Raw genomic sequence first — 23,679 nt, 5'->3', positions numbered from 1 at the left:
ATTATACATTACATTTTTAAATGAACTACACAATCACAATACCTTAATCAAGATCAAAAATACATATACATATAACAAAATTGACCTTAAAATCCATACCAATGCAAATTATTCATATCTATATCATATCCCCCTTTAAATGTAAAAGAACATTTATAAACAATATTTGGGAACATGGGCGTAGTTTTTTCTCTCCAAACTGCTTCCTGCTGAATAGGGGCGTCGTTAATTAGGTTGTTCATGATATAACCTGTGTGCTAGTTTCATCTCAGTTGGCAATTGAGCGAAGCAATTTTTTGAGGGTGTTCACAGCAACCTTTCAGGAGGGCGTGGTCTATCATACCAAATCGGAATAGATGCAATCCACAGGGTCACATCCTCTGTGAAAACAAAAGAAGGACTTTTCCAAAGCATCATAACCTTAGACCCAAATTCTGAAGTCAAGATACCTTTAGAACATATGTGCAGGTTCAGCTTAGCAGCCCATATAATGAAATGTCTCTCTGTACTTAGCTCCTTCACAGTCAAAAATTTTAAAGAAAACACAATGTACATAATCCAGACTCTCTGTGAATTTTCCATTTTTACGTGGCTTATTTTTCTTTATTTCTCTTAATCTATAACTATCTGTACTTCTGTACTCTGTCTCTTTAAACCATTAACTTTATTCTCTATATTCTTTTTCTTCTCTCTCTCAAGCCTACGTACATTCATCCAACATTGTGATCCATTTAGTGGTCTGTCTGAATCTGTTTTATTGTGAATCTGTAATTTCTTTATTATTCAGGAGCATTTTTTTAAAATGTTAAGCACTTTTTAAAAACTTAAGTTGCACCATGTACAGGTAATACGGTACTGCCTGTGTCCTGCCCAGTCTAAACCTTAACTGCGCTGTTATTATGGCAATTACGGTAGTTCCTGCCTGAGGTCAGCACAGTTCAGCATGGAGCAGCGGCTCCTGCCTCAGATCCATTTGGTGCCCCTGAACCATTCACAGTTCCAGGCACATTGCAGTCCACATTGGAGCTGCAATCAGCAGTTTAATTCTGAGACTGAGTGTGCAGCACAGAAACTTTTTTCATCCAAGTTACAGCCAAATCTGACACGCAGAGCACTGTGCAGTCTGAAATTGCGTCTCTGTATGGTGGCAGGAATCCGCCATGCTCTTCTGCCTGCCTAAGCCTGATTTGGCCTTCTGCCCAGGTGTAGGCGGGGAGCGCTGAGCCATCGGCACGGTCTCAGAGCACTCTCCTTCGATCCCAAGCGGGAACACAAACATCCAGTCCCATAAAAGCCTTGAAATGCTTTAAAGCCAGAGTTCACGCTGGCAGCACAGCCCCAGGAAGTGCGCTTTAAAATGACGCAGCTTTTTTTCTGCTGCTGTTGCTGAATCAGGAAATCTCTCTACGGCACGCCACCAACAAAGAGTAAAACTCTGCATTAAACTCTGTTTTTTCTGTTTTAAATTAAGCTCTCCCAGGTTTTTAAGTGGATTTAGCCATCACGTCTGGGCGCCATCTGTTGAATTAGGAGCGGCGGCAGGGCTGCGTCCCCGGCACCCGGCCGCCAGCATGGCTAGCTTATGCCCCGAAATAATTACACGGAAACTGTATTCTTTCAAACACTGCCTGGCCCGGCTAGTTCCAGCTTCTTATTGGCTAGCTCTTACATATTGTTCTAACCCATTTCTAATATTCTGTGTAGCCCACGAGCTGGCTTACCAGGGAGGATCTTAACCTGCGTCTGTCTGGAGCGGGAGAATCATGGCGACTCCTCGACTCAGCTTCTTTTTCCCAGCATTCTCTTCTGTCTACTCCGCCTACCTAATTTTCTGTCCTATGAGGGCCGAGGCAGTTTCTTTATTATTACAAGACCCACCTCCATCAGCCAGGCCCTGGTCTTCCCCAGATGGGACTGGTCCTTGTGTGGGATTCCAGGCAGGATCTAGGATGAGCATTGTAATGAGTCTTATTCTGTCCCGCCAGCCAGTTCCCATATAATGGCACAGAGACTTCTTATTATGAAAACTCAGTTCCTAACTAGTTTTTATAACTTAACTCATTTATATTAATCTACATTATACCCTGTGATGTTACCTCTCTTCTACCTTGCACCTTTTCCCTCTCTTGTGTCTCCTGGAGTCTCCTGCATGCTGAGATTCCTCCTCTTCCTTTCTCTCCCAGGAAATACAAGCCACACCTCCTGCCTAGCTATTGGCCGTTCAGCTTTTGTTGCACCAATCACAGCAATGCACCTTCGCCCAGTATACAAACATCTCACGACAGTGCGTTTTAACTCTTGCAAAATATCTTTCTGAAATTCAAGTTGTGTGTCTCTGCTTGTCCACCTTTCTGCTTCAGCTCTCCTTCGGAAATGCAAGCAGGATGACTGACCCAGGACCCCTACATTACACCACTGACTCCCTCCCTCCTACTGTAAAGCTCACCCCAGCCTGCGGATTCTGGGACTCTGGCAGCACTTGAAAGGAAAGAAAAAGTGCCCCTCAACCCATCCTTTCTGAAGTGGTTTGTTTTCTTCCCTCCCTCATGAAACACAAAGTTCATGCCACTTCATGAACTACTTTAAAAAGTACACGCCCACATACTCCTGTGCCACCAGCATCCATGATCTCATGCCCGAGGCTTGGGAATCTACCATTTCTGCTTCTGGTATGGTATGGCCTCTGAGCTGGAGATATTCTGATGGCTTCTGACATTTTGAAAAACAACTCAGTGTAAATTTGCTCTTTTGAAATGGCTGACTCAGTGGTTTTTATATTTTACATGTGTTCTCACTACTGTCTAATTCCGGAACACTTATATTATCCCAAGAGAGACTATGATTATATTGTGGCCATTCCTCTTCCTTCTCTTCTAGTCCCTGACAACCACCAATTCACTTCCTGTCTGTAGATTACCTGTTCTGATCATCCCATAGAAAAGGAATCTATGACTATGCTGTTAGTTCTAGCACTTGGGAGGCAGAGGCAGGAGGATCTCTTGAGTTCAAGGATGGCTTGGTCTACATCACAAGTTCCAGGATAGTTAGGGCTACCCTGTATCAAAAAAGAATCATGCAATCATTACCTTTCCACCCAGCATAACGCTGTCAAGGTTCCTCTGTAGCATCTGTTGTACTTCCATTTTATTTAACAGCCGAATAGCGCTCTGCTATTGTTACGCCATATAATATCTACCCATTTGTCAGATGATGGGTATTTAAGATGTGTCCATGTTTTTGACAACAGGAATAATGCTGCTATGAGCATTCATATACAGGCTTTTTGTGTGCCTATGGTTTTAGCTGTTTGGGAACTCTGAGCTCTGGGTAGGCAGGTGGAAAGAGCAGTAAATGGTGCCACGTGGCGTTATAGCCCTCACTCAGGCCTGGGTGTCAGGACTATAGTCCTACTAATGCTGCTGCTCCTATGTCAGTACAGGAAGTCAGGGCTTCTGCGCCCTCGACTCGAGCCAGCAGTGCTGAGCCAGCACCATAGTGCTTAGGCTTGCATTTGAGACTCCTGGCCCCAAACACCTGCCAGCCTTCCAAAACTTTCCAGGAAGCAGGGCGTGCATGCTCTCCCCTCTGGCTCTTTAAGCCTTCTGCTTCTTTAACCTCAGCTCTCCAGCCTCACTGTCAAGCCAGGGGAAGCAGCTGTGATCTTTGTGTTTGCAAGGTGTAAGTGTTCAAGGTGGCTGTTTGGCTGTTGTCTTTTTAGTTAGGAGATCCTGGGGAAGTCCAGTGACTACTAACTAGGTGCCCAAACTCTTCATTCCCCAAAGTCTTTGATTATTTTCAGAAAACTGAACGGCAGAATGACGGTACAGTTATCATCATCACTAAGAGTAACTTTAATGGATTTTTAACAGGCACCCTGTACCCTAGTGGTTGCCCTTCCTCCATCTCAAACTATGGAGGTGGAATGGTGGTGGGGTAGTCTTAGAGATGAGGACCCTATTGAAGAATAAATTTGAAGGGGCATTCTGTAAGCACAACTTGGGTCTTTGCATGCAGGCTAAGTGGACCACGCCCATGATCCTCTGAATAGGACCTAATTCATAGTGCTATACTGTGGTTGGCACACCAGAAGTGCTAGACAAATGATGGTGGCTCGTTCCCCCTTCCCCAGGAGACAGATGGGCAGGGAAAAGGTTACACTTTCTGTCAAAGCACTGAGATTAAAATTTGCTGATGACAACATGGAGCCATGGCTCAGCATTAAGAACACTCACTGCTTGTAGAGAACCAGGTTGGATTCCCAGCATCACAAGGTGGTGGCTCATTTCCATTTATAATTCCAGTTCCAGGGGTATCCGATGCCCTCTTCTGGCCTCTTTGGGCACTGCATGAATATGGTACATGAATGTAAAGGAAGGCAAAAATGCCCATACGCATAAAAGCAAAAACTTTGCTGGGGGTGGGGAATGAATCAAAGTCCAAAGAAATTTGTTCATTCACTAATACGGAATCAGTAACACACATAAAAACCCACATCCTGCAAACACCTGAATGGCAGCTGCCAAAGGATGGCTATGCTTCAAGGCTAGCTAGGGCACAGCCTTTCTGATGAAGTGGGGAGGACACAATGGGCGAGCAGGAATTAAACCCACAGTAGAGGACAGATCATCTATTGGTCTATGTGTTCCCGCGGCTATATGCTATGGGCCCTGTCCTCGGCCGTCCTTTGACCAGCTTACCCAGTCCTTTAAAGACTCATTCTCAGCAATCCTAGCGTATGCACAGTACCCAGCACACCTGGCTCCTCACATCCTTCCCGCCTCAGCAGTTTGACTGCATTTCCTCCAAATCCAGGGCAGATTCTGGTCCCAGACCAAGCAGGGTCTGGTGACTCCTCTGGGATTCCAGTTTCCAGTAGGGGAATCCCTTGCTTGAGTCCCTGGGCACGTGGTATCTGTGCAGCCTCTGCTTGGAGCCCGCTGCACTCTGACGCTTGGCCCTGCATGCTTCTGTCCCTTGTCGCCTGCAGGGTCAGCGTTCTGTGATGGCCGAGGTGCACCAGCAGCGGCGCCAGCTGCTACACCGCGCCTGCAGCCGCCACACACGACGCCAGCGCCTGCTGCAGCCGGAGGACCTGAGGCACGTGCTGGTGGACGACGCGCACGGGCTGCTGTACTGCTATGTGCCCAAGGTGGCCTGCACCAACTGGAAGCGCGTGCTGCTGGCGCTGCGTGGCCGTGGGGACCCTGGCTCCATCCCTGCGCACGAGGCGCATGCGCCTGGCCTGCTGCCCTCGCTGGCCGACTTTGCGCCGGCCGAGGTCAACAGAAGGCTTCGCGACTACCTGGCCTTTCTCTTCGTGCGCGAGCCCTTCGAACGCCTGGCTTCGGCCTACCGCAACAAGCTGGCGCGGCCACACAGCGCCGCCTTCCAGCAGCGCTATGGCACACGCATCGTGCGCCGCCTACGACCACACGCACAGCCCGATGCGCTGGCCCGCGGCCACGACGTGCGCTTTGCAGAGTTCCTGGCCTACCTGCTTGACCCGCGCACGCGCCGCCAGGAGCCCTTCAACGAACACTGGGAGCGCGCGCACGCGCTGTGCCACCCGTGCCTAGTGCGCTATGACGTGGTGGGCAAGTTTGAGACGTTGGCTGATGACGCGGCCTTTGTGCTGGACCTGGTGGGCGAGCCCGGCCTGCGCTTTCCTGCTCCGCCACGGAGGCCTGAGAAGGACCCTACGCGTGACCAGGCCCGGCGCCTCTTCCAGGACATCAGTCCCTTCTATCAGCGCCGCCTCTTTGACCTCTATAAGATGGACTTTCTGCTCTTTAACTATTCCGCCCCCTCCTACCTGCGGCTGCAGTAGGGATGCTGGGTGTTGAGAGGGCCTGTGACTGAGCCACCAGGAGGTCTGGAATGAGCCCGTAGTGTGGATTGGAGAGCCATTCACATTCCATATTCAGTGGGCCTGCCAAGATCCTGGACACAGGCCACTGGATTGGGCACAACTCAGGTGACAGTTCTGGCTGGCTTCTTCTGCCTTTTGGTTTGATGGCAGGTGGCAGGCTTCTTTCCAGGACCCCAGGGTTTGTTTTGTTTGGTTTGCTTTGGTGGCGTTTTGGTTGTGAGAGGCCAATCTCAGTCGTGTCTAGGCAGAGCCAGCCCATGCTGCTACAGACAGAATGCCAGGGTTTGGTTCAGAGTGGTCTGAGTCCTGCCCTGGGCCTTCCTGTCTTCACCCAGACTAGCAAGGGCAGACATGGCTAGAGAGAAGCTATGCCCTGGCCAGCCTGGGGAGGTGTATCACCAAGCACTGCCTCGGAGTCACCATGAGCAGCCTGCTTCCTTGGCAGCCACAGGATGGCAGAGCCCCTACCGTCCACCTCTGCTTGGCTGGTCTCCCTTTGATCTCATTGCAAGATTCCAGGTCATTCCCTATGTCCTCAGAGGCCAGGATGCAACATGGTGGCAGTTTTTCCTGCACGCCAGGACACTGGCCTGGTCATGGTTTTTAAATAAATATGTTTTGTTACATTTTTCACTTTGGGAAGTTTCTCTGCTTCGTTAGGCCGTTTTCCAGCCTGATCTTGGGCAACTCAGTGTCTCTGAGCCTCAGTTTCTTCTGCTGTTGAGTGGGGCAAGAATGCGCCGTGGCAGGCAGATCAGAGGAAAGTGGGCAGGGAACCCAGGTCACCTCCACAGCAGCGCTCAGGTGGCAGCAAGAGGGGCTGGAGTTAGAGAGCGGCCAAGAATAACCAATGGGGAGAGCAGAAACGGTGGAGAGGAGACGAGGGATGGGAGAGAGAGGGCCAAGAGAAATACGGGGGGGGGGGATGGGGGAGCAGGGCTCACTTACTGTCGGAGCGGAGGATTCTGACATCCGCGGCCTGTCAGGAAGCTGTGACACTGACAGCAGGCACTGTCTGCCACCTGCTGCTCAGGGGCTGCTGGCTTTAAAGCTCAGGGAAATGATCCCCCAGCCTGAGCGTGTGGAGCCCCTAGTCTTTGGCTTCTGCAGCCTGGAACAACAGGGTCCTGGCTCCCCGGATTTAAACTGTAGCCTCTGGCCTTGCCAGTGCAGCTCTTGAGCCTTGGGCACTGCCGGGTCGGGACTGCCAGTGCTGCAGTTTCTCCTCTCCCGCTCGGAGCTCTCCCGCTCGGAGCTCTGTCTAGGTACCGTAGGACCTCAGGCTCTCAGCTGCCTGAGAGCAGGCAAAGTGAAACCCCATCCGTGGGGTGCAGAGGAGCCCTGGGTCTACCTGTTCAGCCACTCACCCCTGTCCCTTTTCCATGCTGGCTTCTCCCTCACAGGAACTTGCCTGATGCCTTCAGAGCAGCCTGCCGGTGAGCAGCCACAGGCCTGCGCAGGACTCTCGCTTCTATGGATCTTGGAAGGAACCGCCACCGCTGCTGCTGGCTGTATGAATCCTGACCCCAAGACTGCTCTTCTCCCCACTGGAGGATTGTGGAGAGCCCGGAGCCTGGTATCTTTCCCAGAAACCCAAGACCATAGCTCTGCCCTTCCAACCAAACTATGGAGTGAGAGGCTGGGGCCCACCTCTCCACTTGTACTTCCCGGCCCTCACTCTGTGACAGTTCACTGGGTGCTCAGCGGGTTCACACCTGTTTATCACTCACCCTGGTTCCCAGCTCAGTTCAGCTTCCACAGAGCCCCTGATGGAGCCTGTTTGCTGGAGCTGACAGCCAGCTCTAATGTCACACTCCCAGGCATGTCACATCCAGATGCACTGAGGTACACGCTGCCACCTTCAGTGCTGTGCACGCTGCTGATAGTCACCCACGCCCTCTAATGAGGCAGCGACTGTTATGCTCCCTCCAGACGTCCCCTCACATGCCAACATGTCCCCTTTCGGGCAACACATACTCACACACACACATGCACACACACATTTTTAACATACACAAGACAGCTTTTCACATACATCGATGCTTTAAAATTATTTCTATACCAAGCCGGGTGGTGGTGGCGCACGCCTTTAATCCCAGCACTCGGGAGGCAGAGGCAGAGGATCTCTGTGAGTATGAGGCCAGCCTGGTCTACAAGAGCCAGTTCCAGGACAGGCCCAAAACTACACAGAGAAACCCTGTCTCGAAAAAAAATATTTCTATACCTTATAGATCTTTCCAAATCAATACATAGGTGCTCCTTTTTAACAGCTGCCTAAGACTGTAGGTATAGCTGTGAGCACCGGTGATGCCTACTATCAGGTGTTGAGTTGGCTTCGTACTCTTGCTATTCCCAGCTAGCAGAATGACTACTTTTATTGTCCCAGTACCTTGGCTAATGTGTGCACGCATGTATCTGGATAAAGTTCTAGAAGTGTCATTTGCTCTTTTGCCCAAGGCCTCCTGATTAAATATTATATCCATTTTTAAAATGGGAAACGAGGTAAATTGATCAGTCCAAACAGAAGTGGACTGCAAAATCTGCAAAGTTTATTGGTGCTGTGTGATTTTTGCATGTGGGGTGTGGGCCACTCCTGGTTTTTGGTGGGCTACAAGGCTGTTCCCCTTTACAAGGATCTTTGTGGCAGCTATGTGGAGCAGAGAGAACGTGGCTGAGAAAGAAGCCATGGAGAGTGGACGTTCTAGTAAAAGCTCTCAGATGGCCCTGAAGCACCACTGGTGTAGGGCTGGTCAGCACTGGTCTTGAGAGGAGGCACCTTGCTAAGGTCTTGTCTAGGGAAACGGACGTGCAGTAATTTAAGTTCCCAGAGGTTACACAGTGGAGGATGCGGAGGAGGCTGTGAGCAGCAACTGAGTGGCGTTGATGTAAAATCCGGAGCTCCGACCCTAGAGAAGCCACATGGAACCACACGTGACCCAGGGAATCCTGCAGGTCCAACCAGCCAGGGCAGACAGGACCGTATCTGGGAGGGCTTTTGAAGGATGTCTCTAGCCAGGCCTGGCCCAGGCCCATATGCAGCCTCTGTAGCTAATGACTGCCAAAGAAGCACAGGAACTCTCCTCCTGCTCACTGCTCATCCAGTCTTGGAAATCCAGGTTAGACACAGCCGATTTTGAATGCTTCATGGGCCTCACGGTGTACCCTAGTTCTGCCCATCCACTGAGGGAGCCTTGTTGGTCGACAAGCTCAGCTAAGTCATGGTTATTTTTCTTCTGTAGTTACCACCACCTGAGACCTAGCTCATCTGGAGACTGTCCTCAATGTGAGACTGGTCCTTCCCACCTGTGACTGGCTCCTCTTACCTCCTGGCCTGAGGCTGGGTCCTTGCTCTCTCCCCACCCCTTAGGGTACCTGCAAGTGCAGTCCCCCTACACTGGGCTTCTCCTTCAAGGTCCCTGTTCCTCGTTTACTTTGTTCCTTCTCCTTTATCTGTGCCCTGGGTCCCACATCTGGCCTTCTTGACTGGACTCCCAGAAAGAAGCAGGCACAGGTTCAGAGCTAGAGGACCGCATGGGGCTGGGGTTTCTCCACTTGCACCCTACTCCTCTGTTCTAATGTAGTGGGTTGGGCAGTCTCAACATGCATTTCCTAGCTGCTGAGCCCTGGCTGCTCCTCCTGCTCGGGGAAGAACTCATTTCTCACAGTGGTTGGACTGATGCATTGGGGTAGGACTGGGGTGTCAGGGTACCGTTTGCCAGTTAACCTGGAAGTCCCTCAGGATGGAGCAGCCTGTCTACCATGCCTGTGTACAGGCAGCACTTACAGTCTGGTGGAGTCTCTTGCTTCCTGCACCTCTGTTTAGGATGGAGCACTGTAGTCACATGTCTGCTGACTCTCTGAGAGGGCCTGTCCAAAAGTGACTGAGGTTTCCCTGGATAGGACGGGTGATGTCGATGAGATATTTGTCTGTGTGTGGCCACTGAGGGCAGCCAAGTACAGAACTTACCCTGGGAGGGGAATGGACCGCGTTGGCACCAGTTTCTTCTGTAAGGGCAGCTGGTCCTTCAGCAACCCTTTGCTCTTAGCCTTCCAAGACTGCGGGGAATCTCGGCTGGGTTCCGTCAACCACGATAACCTAGAAGGGCCCTTGAGTGTTTAAGTCCTGCAGCCAGCCGCCCACAGGAGTTCATACCTGGGCCTTCCTATGTGTCTGGCCTCATACCCAGTGATTTACAAAACCTTTGTTCCACCCTTTGGCTTCCCTGGCCTGGGACAGAGGGTGAAGAAGGGAGGGCCAGATGGTTGGCCACAGCAGTGTTCCTAGGGGCTCCATGGACTAGAGTCTTTCTCTCCTTCTGGCTCTAGCTCCTCAGAACGCCTGTGTCTGGGGACTTGGGAGCAATGTGGGGGCTGCGACAGAACTCAGTCCTAGGTGTCTAGGCATCTTGTACCTGTAAGGAAACTTCTTGATCAGCTTCTCATGTGTCTTGATTTTGTGTCTCTTATACCGGAGGGGCTTCTTGAGGCCTCTTGATTCCATCACAGACGGGGTCAGGCTGTGTCCTCCTCAGTCATGGGTAGAAAGCAAGAGGAAGCTGCCAGAGCAGAAGCAAGAGTAGGAGGTCGTACGACGTTATCTGTGGAGCTCATTTGACTTCCCCACTGGTGGAGAACATTGTTATTGCCCCACTTTTCATGGGAAGGGAAGCAAGAGCCACAGCAGGTGAACTGCTTTGTTTGCATCCACCCGATAAAAACAGGAATGCTGCATTTCCAAAATAGCCCAGACAATCCTGAATAGCCCAGACGATCCAGAATAGCCCAGACGATCCTGAATAGCCCAGACAATTCTGAGTAGCCCAGACGATCCAGAATAGCCCAGACGATCCTGAATAGCCCAGACAATTCTGAGTAGCCCAGACGATCCTGAATAGCCCAGACGATCCTGAATAGCCCAGACAATTCTGAGTAGCCCAGACAATCCTGAGTAGCCCAGACGATCCTGAATAGCCCAGACGATCCAGAATAGCCCAGACGATCCTGAATAGCCCAGACAATTCTGAGTAGCCCAGACGATCCTGAATAGCCCAGACCATCCTGAAAATCCCCAACAATACAGAATAGCCCAGACAATCCTGAATAGCCCAGACGATCCTGAATAGCCAGGGTGTCAGGAGTTCCAGTCGACTGCCATCCATTTGCAGGATGGCCCTGTCAGCTGCTGTTTACTCTAGGGCAGGGGCCACTGCAGAGTCCAGGGAACCTTTTGACCCCATGACACCCATCCCAGGCATGTCTACCGGCATCTTACAGCAGTAACTGACATCTCTAAGGGGATGGGACTGTCCACACAGGCTAGTGGAGCTCACCAAGGCAGCCTCACTTACATCTTGAATGTGGATTAGGACTTCGATCACAAAGCCCTAAAATTGCTCCTGTCCAGGCAATTGTAAGAGGGAGAGCTGCTGTGGTCCCATGGACTCCAATGCCACACTCAGAAACCTTGGTCAGATGGGAGACAAAGGTCCAGGGTGTTCTGGGAGCAAGCAAACCAACAGAGCTGCACATTGGAACACAGGCTTAGGTGACACCACAGGGCTTAATTCTGACCATGGTTCTGTGTGCCAGGGTACCATGGGAGCCGTAACCCCATGACTTAGGGCTAATAGGGCCCAGAGGCCCATTGGAAGGTCAGAAGCCTCTGAGGTCACAATCAGTGACAGGGTAGCTGCTGACATCTCTCACAGAAGCTGAGTGCAAGTATACCAGCACAGGAGATCTGCTGGGAAATCTTATCTTGCTAACTAAGAGGGGGAGGGAAGAAGGGAGGGAGGGAGGGAGAGAGAGAGAGAGAAGGAGGAAGAAGAAGAGGGAGAGTGAGGAAGAAAGTGAAGAGGAGCCAGGCAGCAAGATGGGCTGAGAGGTCTGGAGATTTGGTCAGTGCTGTCAGGAGATGCCCAAGCGTCTGGAAAGCCAAATGGGCTGTTTATCAGGAGCTTGATTCCCAGCAGGCTGCTCAAATCCTTAAGCCGAGATTTAGGCTTTCTCCCCTGTCTCCTCTGGGCCAGAAGAGCCTCCCAGCTTCTTAGACAAGTGTCTTGAAGGGAACAGCAGGAAAGCCAGGTGAGGGCACTGAGAGTTTGAACAGAAGACACTGCTTCTTCACTGGGACCATGTTGCGGGAGGTCCTTCCGCTCCTCCAGCCAATAGCCGCTGAGGTACCAGCCCATTGGGGCGTGGTCTCTCTCTTTAAAAAAGCGGCCTCTTCCCTCCTCTCTCTCTCTCTTTGCTTCCTGCTCTGTTTCCGGCAACTAGACTCCTTCCTGATTGTGCAGAGGGCTGTTGTCTGGGATGGTGATCTGTAAGTTTTTTCCCCTTTAAATAAATACCACCCTATTAATCATAATTCCAAACTGGTGTGGGATTGTTTGTGATTTACGCCTTCAGGACCACCTTACAGTGGCTGGGGTTGGCAGAGTGGTCTCAAAGTGCAGAGAGCCAGATGAGAACACAGCTCTTACAGTCTGGTGGTTCAGACTCTCCCAAAAGGCTCATGTGCCTCAGTGTGGTCCCCAGCTGATGGATCCATCACGAGAGGCAATTAGATCGTGAGAGCTCTGAAGTGATTGAAGGGTCAGCCCACTGATGAATTCATGATTTGATGGTACCATTGGGGAAGGATAGTGGAAACAGAAGCTGGGCCTTGCTTTTGAGGAAATAGGCCACTTGGAGTGGCATTTGTGTTCACAGCAATGGCAACCCTAATTAAGACCAAACTTGGTACTAGGAGTGGGATATTGCTGTGAGAGGCCTGACCATGTGTTTTGGGAAAGACTGTGGAAGGACTTTGGAACTTTGGACTAGAAAACTACTGAGTGTTGAGATCTCAGTGGGTTATTGTGTAGGAGCTTGGAAGATAACATTAGGAGCAGTGCTGATGATGGAGGCCTCATGTGAAGTTGCAGAGGGAAGCAAATACTCTATATGGCCAAATGTGTGAAGAATCTAGTTTCTGGGCAGCTGGGCCTGAAGAGTCAGCAGGGCTTTAACAAGAGATTGGCGCCCCTGAAGTGAAACCTTTGCTTTACTGGGACAAGTGATGCTGGTTAGCCAGAGCTGAGAAGTGAGCAGTGATTAAGAAAAGACCAGTGGTGGCGCACACCTTTAACCCAGGCACTTGGAAGGCAGAGACAGGTGGATCTCTGTGACTTCCAGACTAATCTGGTCTACAAGAGCTAGTTCCAGGACAGGCTCCAAAGCTACAGAGGCTCACATATTTAAATGATTAGTCATCAGGAATTGGCACTGTTTGCAAGTATTAGAAGGATTAGGAGGTGTGGCCTTCTTGGAGGAGGTGTGTTACTTGGGGTGGGCTTTGAGGTTTCAAAAGCTCATGCCAGGACTGCACTCTCTGCCTGAGAATCAGAATCAGGATGTAGCTCTCACCTACTTTTCCATGTTTATTGCCATGCTTGCTGCATGCTTCCCACCATGATAATGATTATGGCCGAAGCCCTTGAAACTGTAAGCCAGTCCCCAATTAAATGCTTTCTTTTATAAGAATCACCTTGGTTGTGGTGTCTCTTCACAGCCACAGAGCAGTGACTAAGACAGAGTGTGTGCTTCAGGCTCTAAGGGCAGTAGACACTGGGCCAGCTGGTGGCCTCGTTTCCCTCATATGCAGATTTCTGTCTTCCTTCTAGCTGAGTATTGAGCTCTGAAGATCTAAAAGAAAGCCTCTGTGTGGAGAGCACGGTGGGGCCAGGTAAACCAAGGCTGGCCAGTCCTGAGGCCCAATGTATCAGGTCTCACAGGCTGATGCAGGTCAAGAATAGCCCCAAAGAGAAAAGTTACAAGACCGCATATGCATTTTGGAAATAGACCTCTAGGAAAAAGACAGCATCCTCAACAAATGGTGCTGGCCAACTAGATAGCTGCATGTAGAACAATGCAAATAGATCCATATTTATTACCCTGAACACAACTCAACTCCAACTAGATCAAGGACCTCAGCATAAGGTCATATACCTTGAATCTAAAAGAAAAAGATGGGAATCATCTTGAACTCACTGGCACAGAAAAAGAACTCCTGAACACCAATAGCAGAGGCACTAAGAACAAAAATAAATGGGGCTTCATATTGAGGCCCTCCGAGTACCAGCCTCAGCATCCCCTTCAGGGTTCAGAAGAAGACTTATAGCAGGCATGGGACTTAGATCTGAGGGCAAAATAAACTCACCACTATGCACTTTTCTGCATCAGTTTCTCTTATATGTAGATGTTAGGTTTTAACCCTTTACTAGGAATGCTATTACTTGAATAATCACAGAGTTTGGGTATAAAGTAAGCATTGAGTAGGGGATCTTCCAAGGAAGGGGAAATAGGATGCATAGTCATGGAGAGATGGGAAGGGGACTGGAATAGGAGGATTAAACAGAAAGGAGGGAGGAAGTGTGGAAAGGGAAGGAATATGGTGAGGGACAGTTAACACTCAGGGCCATTGGAGAGGTCATATGGAAACCTCCTGCAGTAGAAGCTTCTTTATGTATATGAAAGAAATCTAAATGAAGTCACCGAATAACAGTGGAGACAAAGCCCCTGATGGACATCTTTCACCACCAAATGAAACCTCCAGTTCCATAAATGTGTTACATCGAATTGAGTTGTTATGCAACAAGCAACTCAGGTTGTTGCTTGATTATTTGGTTGTTGCTTGTTTGCTTGACCGCTAAAGCTATTGGTTGCTCTCTGCAAACTGATGGTGAAGCCATATTGCCGCAGACACACCTATATATCTCACTGAACACGGAGAAGTTGAACTGGTGTCTACTAAGAGCCTTCACGCCTACTGACTAGTGTTCATGGTGCTGGAAGGTAGTCTACATGCTACCAGAGGAGACAGCTAAACATTAGCCCAGCTACAAATCCTTCATCTACAATGGTTGTAGAAGTTAGCTCGATTTGGGAAATAGCCAGGCTAGATAAAAGATAAACAATTATATTTTTACTTATTATAAGGGGAAGAACTCACGAAACAGGAATGAGAAGTACAAGCTCAACTGTACTGCAAGGGAACCACAGAGAGAGAGAGAGCACCTGAGCCATGAGCCCGTTTCTCTCCGGGCCCCAGAAAGCCATACCCTAACTTAGTCCCACCTCTTGATGATAATTGGTTAACAAAGCTTCCCCATCAAATGGTGACCAGGCTGCATGATATGCTGGTGAACAATGGCACAAAAGTTGAGGGAGGCTCCAAGTCCACTATATGATAGCATTTAAGGCCCTCTCTATCCAAGTCCACTATCTGATCGCATTTAAGGCCCATTTTGATGTGGAACCCATGCCAAGAATCTGAGACTAGATAATCATACACATGGAGGAAAAGCAAATGCTACTGTCATGCTACAGGAACATAGCAATAGAATGACTCCTAATGACATTCTGTTACATCTGTGATCAGTCCGTTACTCATCCATCATCAGAGACACTTCCTCCTGCAGTAGATGGGACAAATACAGAGACTCATAACTGGGAAATGTGCTGAAAGTGAGAAACCCTGGATACTCTAAACAGGACGGCTTTCTCAAACCCTTCCCCTCAGGGCTCAGGGAGCTAAGCAGAAGAGGAAATAGAAAGACTGTAAGAGTCAGGAGGGATGAAGACACCCAGCAAACAGTATCTTTCAGACAAAGCAGGACTGATGAACATATGAACCCCCCAGACTGTGGCAGCGTGCACAGGTTTGCACAGGTACAAGCGAGATAGGGTCTGTGCTGAGAGGGAAAGCAGACATGAACCCCCACCCCTAATCTAGAAGCTATCACCAACGACAGCTGCTCACAAAGGACCCAATTCGTTTTCTCCAATGGCGTTTCACTCGGTATACAAACCACACTTAAGGGAGGCCCTATGTCTATCAGCAGATCACCAACACAAACAAATTCATTTCAATGGCAGTTTTGGAGATTTTTTTTTTGCCTCATATGATTTGGGTGGTTTTTTTGTTGTTGTTTTTCTATTCTTTATCTTACTGGCCTTTTGTGGTGGAATATTAATTTAACTAGGCAAAGATGTGCTACTTTGTTTATGCTGCATTTGTTCAATTGTGCACAGACATGCTGCATTTGTGTCACCTTGCCTGCCTAAGGCACCTGATTGGTCTAATGATGGAGGTGGGTCTTGTAATAATAAAGAAACTGCCTCGGCCCTCATAGGACAGAAAATTAGGTAGGCGGAGTAGACAGAAGAGAATGCTGGGAAAAAGAAGCTTAGTGAGGAGTCGCCATGGTTCTCCCACTCCAGACAGACGCAGGTTAAGATCCTCCCTGGTAAGCCAGCTCGTGGGCTACACAGAATATTAGAAATGGGTTAGAACAATATGTAAGAGCTAGCCAATAAGAAACTGGACCTAGCCGGGCCAGGCAGTGTTTGAAAGAATACAGTTTCCGTGTAATTATTTCGGGCATAAGCTAGCCATGTGGGTGGCCGGGTGCCAGGTATGCAGCCCTGCGGCTCCTATCTCAACAGTCTAATAAAAAGCTGAATGGCCAATAGGCAGGAAAAGGCTAGGTGGGGCTGCCAGGCAGAGAGAATGAATAGGTGGAGAAATCCAGACTCAAGAAGAACCAGAGGACTGAGAGAGAGAAGGAGGAGAAGAGCATGCGGGAGACACCCAGAGTAAGAAACCAGGCAATACCAGCCAGCAGACATAGAGAAGCAGTGAAAGTAAGATATACAGAAGTAAGAAAGGCAACGGTCCTTGAGGCAAAAGGATATAAATAGAAACAGGTTAGTTTAAGTTAAAAGAGCCAGCCAGAAATGAGCCCGAGCTAGACTGAGCATTCAAAACCATTCTCTGTGTCATGATTTGAAAACTGGTTGGTGGCCTAAAAGAAAAAAGCCTGGTACAGTCTTTTGATTATATATTATGGTTTTGATTATGTGGTTTTTATGGTGTGTGTATGTATACATGCATGCAAGTGTTTATATGTTTCTCATACTTTTTTCTTTATAATTTTCTATTTCTTTGTTTCTGTTTTGTTTTACTGTGGTTCATTTTTTCCTGTCTGTTTTCCATATATAAAGAAGGTGAGGACTTGTAAGGGAGTGGGGAATGGGAAAGGGGTGGGGATTGGGAAGAGGGTGGGGAGTGGGAAGGGGGTGGGGAGTGGGAAGGGGATGGGGGTGGGGGGGGGGGGGGGGGGGGGGGGGGGGGGGGGGGGGGGGGGGGGGGGGGGGGGGGGGGGGGGGGGGGGGGGGGGGGGGGGGGGGGGGGGGGGGGGGGGGGGTAGGAAGGGGTGGGAGCAGATCAGGGAACAGAAGCTGTGATCAGAATATAATGTATGAAAAAGTGTTTTCAATAAAAAAAATAAAATGTAGGAGGGAAAATTAAAAAATACACAGATATCAACAATGCACATAAAATAAGCAAAATATCCAAGGCTCTGAGCTTGTATTTAGGGCTTACCATGTAAGGAGTTAGTAGGGAATAGGCAGTTATGGAAGAGGCCACAGGGAGAGAGAGAAACTTCTCACACAGTGGATGGACCATGAATGAAGCTAACAGACAACACTCCTGCTTGGGAGCCAGGATTATCTCTTAGACAACAGACAACACTCCTGCTTGGGAGCTGGGATTACCTCTTAGAGTCATGGAGCATCCAGGCCAAGGAGGTGAAGTAATGGGAGAGGGAAGGAGGGAATAGAGAAAGGAAAAGGGGGATCCAAAGAGGGGAAGTCTAGGGGCCCTACAAAAGACTAACCCAGAGTCCACGGGATAGTCTACCGGCTCTGGAGACTCCAGCCTTCTCAACAGAGAACATTCTGCCTTTTGCTTTCTGCCCCAGTAAAGAACTCTTTGATCTTTCTAAGCCTCCAGGTGTCCAGCTCTTCCTTTGCCTCTGGGAAGAACCTGGACTTCTGGCAGCTGCTGCATGGCACCGACACCTGTGACAACCAGACTTGAGCTGCCCTGACACGGAATCCACTGACTGTTTACTTGGGGACCCCTCTCTAGTACCCCTAGGTCTTCTCTTGGGAGCCTCTCAAAGTCCCCCAAGAGACAAGAGTCCACCAATCTCTGTCCAGAGCAAGGGTGAAGAGCCAGCAGCCAGAGTTCTGGAACTAGAAAGGGAGAAGAGGTCTGTGTATTCACCAATCAGCTGTTCCTTTAAAGATAGGGCTGGGAGTTACTGAAGCCTCCTTCCTGCCTAGGGATCATCAGTTAAGAGACTCTTGACTTTAACCTACTTAAAAAAAAAAAAACAAGCAAGCAAACCAAAAAAAAACCCTGTCCAGGCACCTTCCAGAGTGGAAGAGTGGTCTTCAGTGTTGAAGGGGTACACACCTCAATGGTTTGGAGGGGTTCTGCTCCCTTCCCCCTCCAGGGGGTTGGGATGTTTGCAGCTTAACTCATCATTCCTGCTGGTTGTTTTTAACCCATAGGCTTATTTTCCATATACCTAATTTTTTTAAAAAACATTGCACCGAAAAGGAAGTAAAGGCAAATGGGAAATAACCTGTGAGCAGCAGGACCACTAAAGCGACCTCCAGACTTGATCCAACCCCTATGTGCTAACTCAGGAGGCAGTCTCAGCCGGGATGGTGATTCCAGACTTCCTTGACAGCATTCAGTTGAAATGTAGGTTGATTGACGAGACCCTTTGTTCATCTGTGTGGCTTGGAAGTCCACCAGTGGGCCACCCAGCAAATAGGATTTCAGCTTGAGATTGAGGCTATAACATGGTCATCCAACTCTAACTACACAACTCAAATTTGTGCTCTTATGCGTGTGTGTGTGTGTGTGTGTGTGCTTGTGTGAACTGTGGGGTTTCCTGGCATAGGGATGGCCTGTATGTGGCCTTGTGGCCTTAGTCACACAATAAGGCTTCTTATCTCCCCCTCCCACATCCTGCCAAGTTAGATGAAGACATCAGAAAGCCAGAAGCTGTTTCCTGTGACTTGGGGTGGGGAGGTGTGGGATCAGGTAGAACTCCAGGCAGCTTGTTCTGGAATCCTGGGCACTGTGCCTGTCTACTCCAGTATCCTTACCCCCACTAGAAAGATAAGACCGTCTGGCACCTCACTCTGAGGTATTTGTTTGGAGGCCAAGTTTGCCGCAGTCTCTACCTGATGCTTCACCTGTGAGATTGTGGACACTGGACAATGTGGGATGGAGCATGGCAGACTCCCTGTCCTGCTGTGTGGAGCAGCTGGAAGCAGGAAGGAGCCTCCCATTTTAACTCTCGTCTGTGGCCAGAGCCCCTTGAGCAGGAGGCATGCCCAAGGCCATCCTGCAGTAAGTAGGGTTGCTGAAAAGTCACTCATGTGGAGCACTGGAGAGGGACTTTTGAGATGCCTCTGAAGGTGGTCATCATGCATGGTCCCTTGGTCACTGGGCAGCTGACTGTGGGCTCCTGGTCACCTTTGGTGGAAGGTTCTGATCATGCTTCTGTCTCCACGGTATTCTTCAGAATAGTATCTGTTCCAGGCAGGTCACTTCCTTGCCTTGGCCTTTCTCCTCCCACCTTCACCTGTCTGGGTCAGGCCTGGGACCCTGGCCATGTGATTTCCCAGGGCCCTGCCTCTGGGCCCTTGCTGCAATCTGCCCTCCAGTCTCCAATTAATAACACAATATTTGCAAGGACAAGGCAGGACTCAGCTGGAAGGAGGTATCCCACAACTGGAACAGGAAGCCCTACTTCGGACCCCACCCAGGCCAGCCCTCCTCTGCCATTGCAGGATTTGGCCCTCAACCACATCCTTGAATCTCCCAAGCCATTTAGCATCCAGTATCTGCCAAAATCTTGGCCCCTCCAATCCAGGCAGCACCAGGAACTGGTATGACCGGAAGGTTGGTCTGTGTCTCCTGTTTTATGGAGATGCTGTTTTCTGGAGGAACAGACAGCTCTTGGAAGGAAGAGGTACAAACCCATCCCAGATATACTGAGAACCTACTGGTGAGACTACCTCTCTGTGTTTTACTTTTCTGATTTGAAATACAGATGAAAATAACATCTCTAGTAGTTGTGAGGGTTAAATCATAATGTAGCCATCCTGTGGTCTGGACCCAGCAATACCACTCTTGGGAATATACCCAAGAGATGCCCTATCATACAACAAAAGTATATGCTCAACTATGTTCATAGCAGCATTGTTTGTAATAGCCAGAACCTGGAAACAACCTAGATGCCCTTCAATGGAAGAATGGATGAAAAAAGTATGGAATATTAGATATTACATAATATTAGATATTACATATTAGAGTACTCTCAGAAGTAAAAAACAAGGACTTCTTGAATTTTGCATGCAAATGGATGGAAAAGAGATTCTTCTTTTGTTTTCACAGACGATGAGACCCTGTGGATTGTTTTTATTCCGATATGGTATGATGGACCACACCCTGCTGAAGGGTTGCTGTGAACACCTTCAAAAAATTACTTCACTCGACTGCTGACTGAGATGAACCTAGCACACAGGTTATACCCTGAAATACCTGATTAACAGTGCCCCCCCATACAGCAGGAAGCAGTTTGGAGAGAAATAACTGCACCCATGTTCTCATATATTGTTTATAAATGTTCTTTTACATCATATGATATAGGTATGAATAATTTACATTGATATGGATTTTGCTTTAGTGATTTAAATTTAAGGTCAATTTTGTTATATGTATATGTGTTTCTGATCTTGATTAAGGTATTGTGATTGTGTAGTTCATTTAAAAATGTAATGTACATAGGTTGTTAATAGATAATCATAATAGCCAAGTTTGTAGTCATGTTAGTTAGATTTTCTAGATGTACATGATATATTTTAGTTAGGCATTCTTCATATTTTTCAAAGATTATAGAATATGGCATTTTAAATGTTTTAATAACTTAGGGTTTTTCGTGACAATGAGACACGTCTTCTCCTGGCAGCACCAATCTACTTTGAGAGGAAGATGGGCATCCTAGAGGCTCCTTACGGAGTTTGATAGCCATTTGGGCAAGAAACTGCTCTTGCCTGGACTATTGTATAAACTGGACACAGAAAACCCACAGAGAGAGGACAACTGAACTTGCCTAAAGGTGAGATGATCTTTCGGGGTTCCTGATTCATGAAGGAGTCTGCAAGACATTCTGCAGGACACAACAGATAGTAACTGAACTGACTTTGAATTTTCCTGCTTCCTGGAAATGTCTGCTGGATACCATGGGCCTCAAGGCTGAAGATGGATGCCCCAACAGTACAGAGGAACTTTGGGTGATTGTCCAGGCAGCGAGATGTCTCTGTCATTTCTCGAGTTTGAAAGTTGCTTATTTCTTGTTTGCTTAGATAATATTGTATCTTTCTGGAGTCTTTGGTGGAGTTGAAGAATAGTTAGTTATAGTTATAGTTTTCCTTAGTTATGATAAAGATAAAATAGATGTAAATACTGTAATTTTTACTTGATAACTGTTTTGTTATATGTAATTTTGCTATGTTAAAGTTAAAGCCTTCCTTTTTTTGTTTAAACAGAAAAAGGGGAAATGATGGAGGAAGGTCATTGGTTAAAAAATAAAGAAACAGCTTGGCCCTCATAGGTTAAAACATAGGCGGGAGGAGTAAACAGAACAGAAGAAGAAGTGAGCTCAGAGGCCATGCTCCCCTCTCCCGGGCAGACGCGATGAAACTCCGACCCAGGATGGACATGGGCTAGAATCTTCCCAGTAAGTGCACCTAGGGGTGCTACACACATTATTAGAAATGGGCTAGGCCAGGTATGAGAGTTAGCCGAGAAGAGGCTAGATATAATGGGCCAAGCAGTGTTTAAAATAATACAATTTGTGTGTTGTTATTTCGGGTAAAGCTAGCCAGTGGCGGAATGCAACCCGCAGCTCCTACAACACCTCTGAGCTCTCAAGTAAGATTATGGAATGGAAGCAGGAGCTCTCTGGTCTGTGATGGCTGGTGAGCACCATGGCAGCCTGTGCTGCCCACCTTGGGGTTTATTTTCCAAAGGAAAGGAAAAGGGCTCAGATTTGGTTTGTTTTCCCTAGTGAAGGGCCACCAAGCATCCCGTTTCCTCATTGCCCTCCATTTCATTCTTAGTCCAGGCTGTAAAAGCTCTAGGCCCAGAGGACTAGTGTCCTAGATTATCAATTCCCTCCTCAGGTCCCTGAGGCTATGATAGAGGCACCACCTGCCCAGCCCTCACCTGAGTCCTGTCCAGGTTGCTCTAGCCCTTCAGAAGGCTCACATGCAGAGTCTCTCCTCTAGGTGCCAGTGCCCAAGCCCAGGATCCCCGGCCTCCCGTGGCTCTCCTGAGCACTGTCTCTAGGTCTGGCAAATGCTGCTAGGAATCTCCAGGCTGCTCTGATTTGCCAGGGGCAGCTGGACAGGGAGCAGGTATTGCACTTTCCGTCTATGCAGCAGAGCTGTACAACTAAGAGAGACCAAAAGAACTCAGATGGGGACAGTGACAGTGCCTTCAGATATGCCTGGACCAGGATGACATGTCCAGGAGGGGCGTGACAGAGCTGGGCATCGAAGCCAAGTCCAGCAGCAGAGAGTTCGGGGTGGGCATGGAAGAAGTGTGGGGGACTGGAGCTCCAACTTTTTCTGGACAGAGAGAGCAGGTGCTAAGATCGTCAGAACATGCAGTCCAAGTGTTTTTTAGTGTCCATCATCGTGGGTACATCTTGTGACAGGTGTGCAATTGGGTAATAAACCCTGTGTAAAGTTAATAACTGTTTTAATCCACTCAGATTTGTATTCCAGCAAGAATAAGTTCCACACAGTTAACGTTAACACTAGCATACTCAGTATGGTCTTTGGGTGCTATTTTCTCTTTCTCCCTTCCTTCCATCCTGCCCTTTTTTGCCTCCCTCCTATCCTCACCCTCATCTTTCCATTCTTATCTTCTTTTTCTTCCATATTTATGTCTATACACATCTCTGGAATGATAATGCTTAGTACAAATTTGGGGATGGAAGTTGTAGTGATTCCTTTTTTTGGTTCTGAAGTATATATACCTTTAATTATTTTTAATTTTAACTTTTTATATATTTTATCTTATAGGTTCTTTTTCCATATTTTAATAGTTCTTTGAGAATTGATTACAATTTATTTTTATCATATTCACTTCCCTCCCCTCACTCTTCCCAGATTCAGCCCCCTTTCCCACCCAACCATGTTACCTCTTTTTTTAATATAAAAATTATTTTGTGTGTATGGATGTTATACTTGGATGCTTGTCTGTACATTACATATGTTTCTGATACCCAAAGTATCCCCACGGAACTGGAGTTACAGTTTTGAATCACTATATGAGTGCTGAGACTTGAACCTGGGTCCTCGAGAACATCAGCAATAAAAGAACAAGTGTGGAGTTAAGCAGTATCATAGATCAAACGGATCTAACATATCTACAGGAAGTCCCACCCAAACACCACAGAATACGTTCTTCTCAGTAACCCGTTGAAACCCTCTCTAAAACTGACCGCGTATTAGGACAAAAAGCAAATCTCCACAAATACAGGATAAATGGAAGTGTCATTCTCCATCCTATATGACCCAAATAAAGCTGGATATAAAAAGAAACACAAATTACAGACAGTACAAAAACTTATGGGAACTAAGTAACACAGTACTTAATGAAAAATAGGCCAAGAATGAAGTAAAGTAGGAAACAACAAAATTCCTAGAATTGAATTAAAACAAAACTATAACTTACGGGATTCTATGAGACACAATGAAGATAGCACTAAGAGGAATTCCGGAGGACAGCACTACGTGCCTACTCCGACAAACAAATAAAATGAGATCTCTCAAATTAATAATGATGCACCTGGAGACTGTGTAAAAAATAAGAACAAACAAGTCCC

General features: G+C 48.1%; 2 protein-coding genes across 5 annotated transcripts in view; one reads left to right on the top strand and one right to left on the bottom strand.

Annotated features, from left to right (window-relative positions):
* Window positions 1-21,659, top strand: part of Chst13 (carbohydrate sulfotransferase 13) — a 32,044-nt gene extending 10,385 nt beyond the window's left edge. Inside the window, exons 3-5 of one of the 4 annotated variants that reach the window (XR_007595060.1) lie at window positions 4,988-5,974; window positions 7,273-7,445; window positions 20,178-21,659. Coding sequence is in view for 2 of the 4 variants with exons in the window: in XM_050160276.1 (XP_050016233.1) it covers window positions 4,988-5,827 (840 nt within the window). In the remaining 2 variants the exon portion in view is untranslated. Of the gene's footprint in view, window positions 1-4,987; window positions 6,706-7,272; window positions 8,338-20,177 lie in introns of those variants that run through there. The other 3 variants (XR_007595059.1, XM_050160277.1, XM_050160276.1) reach the window with 3 other exon arrangements.
* On the bottom strand, window positions 8,525-16,936 carry CUNH3orf22 (chromosome unknown C3orf22 homolog). The gene is made up of 3 exons (XM_050160278.1): window positions 10,282-16,936; window positions 9,837-9,965; window positions 8,525-8,775 (listed from the first exon to the last, which is right to left on the bottom strand). Exons 1-3 carry the CDS (start codon window positions 10,368-10,370, stop codon window positions 8,571-8,573), a joined length of 423 nt encoding a protein of 140 aa, XP_050016235.1. The 5' UTR covers window positions 10,371-16,936; the 3' UTR covers window positions 8,525-8,570.
* Window positions 21,660-23,679: the final 2,020 nt, after the last annotated feature.

This window comes from Alexandromys fortis, unplaced genomic scaffold (assembly GCF_014885135.2).
Source record: "Alexandromys fortis isolate MF-2015 unplaced genomic scaffold, M_Fortis_MF-2015_v1.1 scaffold_111, whole genome shotgun sequence".
Lineage (NCBI taxonomy): Eukaryota > Metazoa > Chordata > Mammalia > Rodentia > Cricetidae > Alexandromys > Alexandromys fortis.
Note: the sequence above shows the minus strand (reverse complement) of the source record. Positions and strands in the feature narration are given on the sequence as shown.

Excerpts from the sequence above, each read along its gene's own strand:
- CUNH3orf22 (XM_050160278.1), bottom strand. The coding sequence starts at position 10,370 with ATGGAATCAAGAGGCCTCAAGAAGCCCCTCCGGTATAAGAGACACAAA. Across the intron at positions 9,966-10,281 it reads ATCAAGAAGTTTCCTTACAG|GTTATCGTGGTTGACGGAAC; the intron begins GTACAAGATGCC and ends GGGCCCTTCTAG. Across the intron at positions 8,776-9,836 it reads CGGTCCATTCCCCTCCCAGG|GGTCGGAGCTCCGGATTTTA; the intron begins GTAAGTTCTGTA and ends TGGCTTCTCTAG.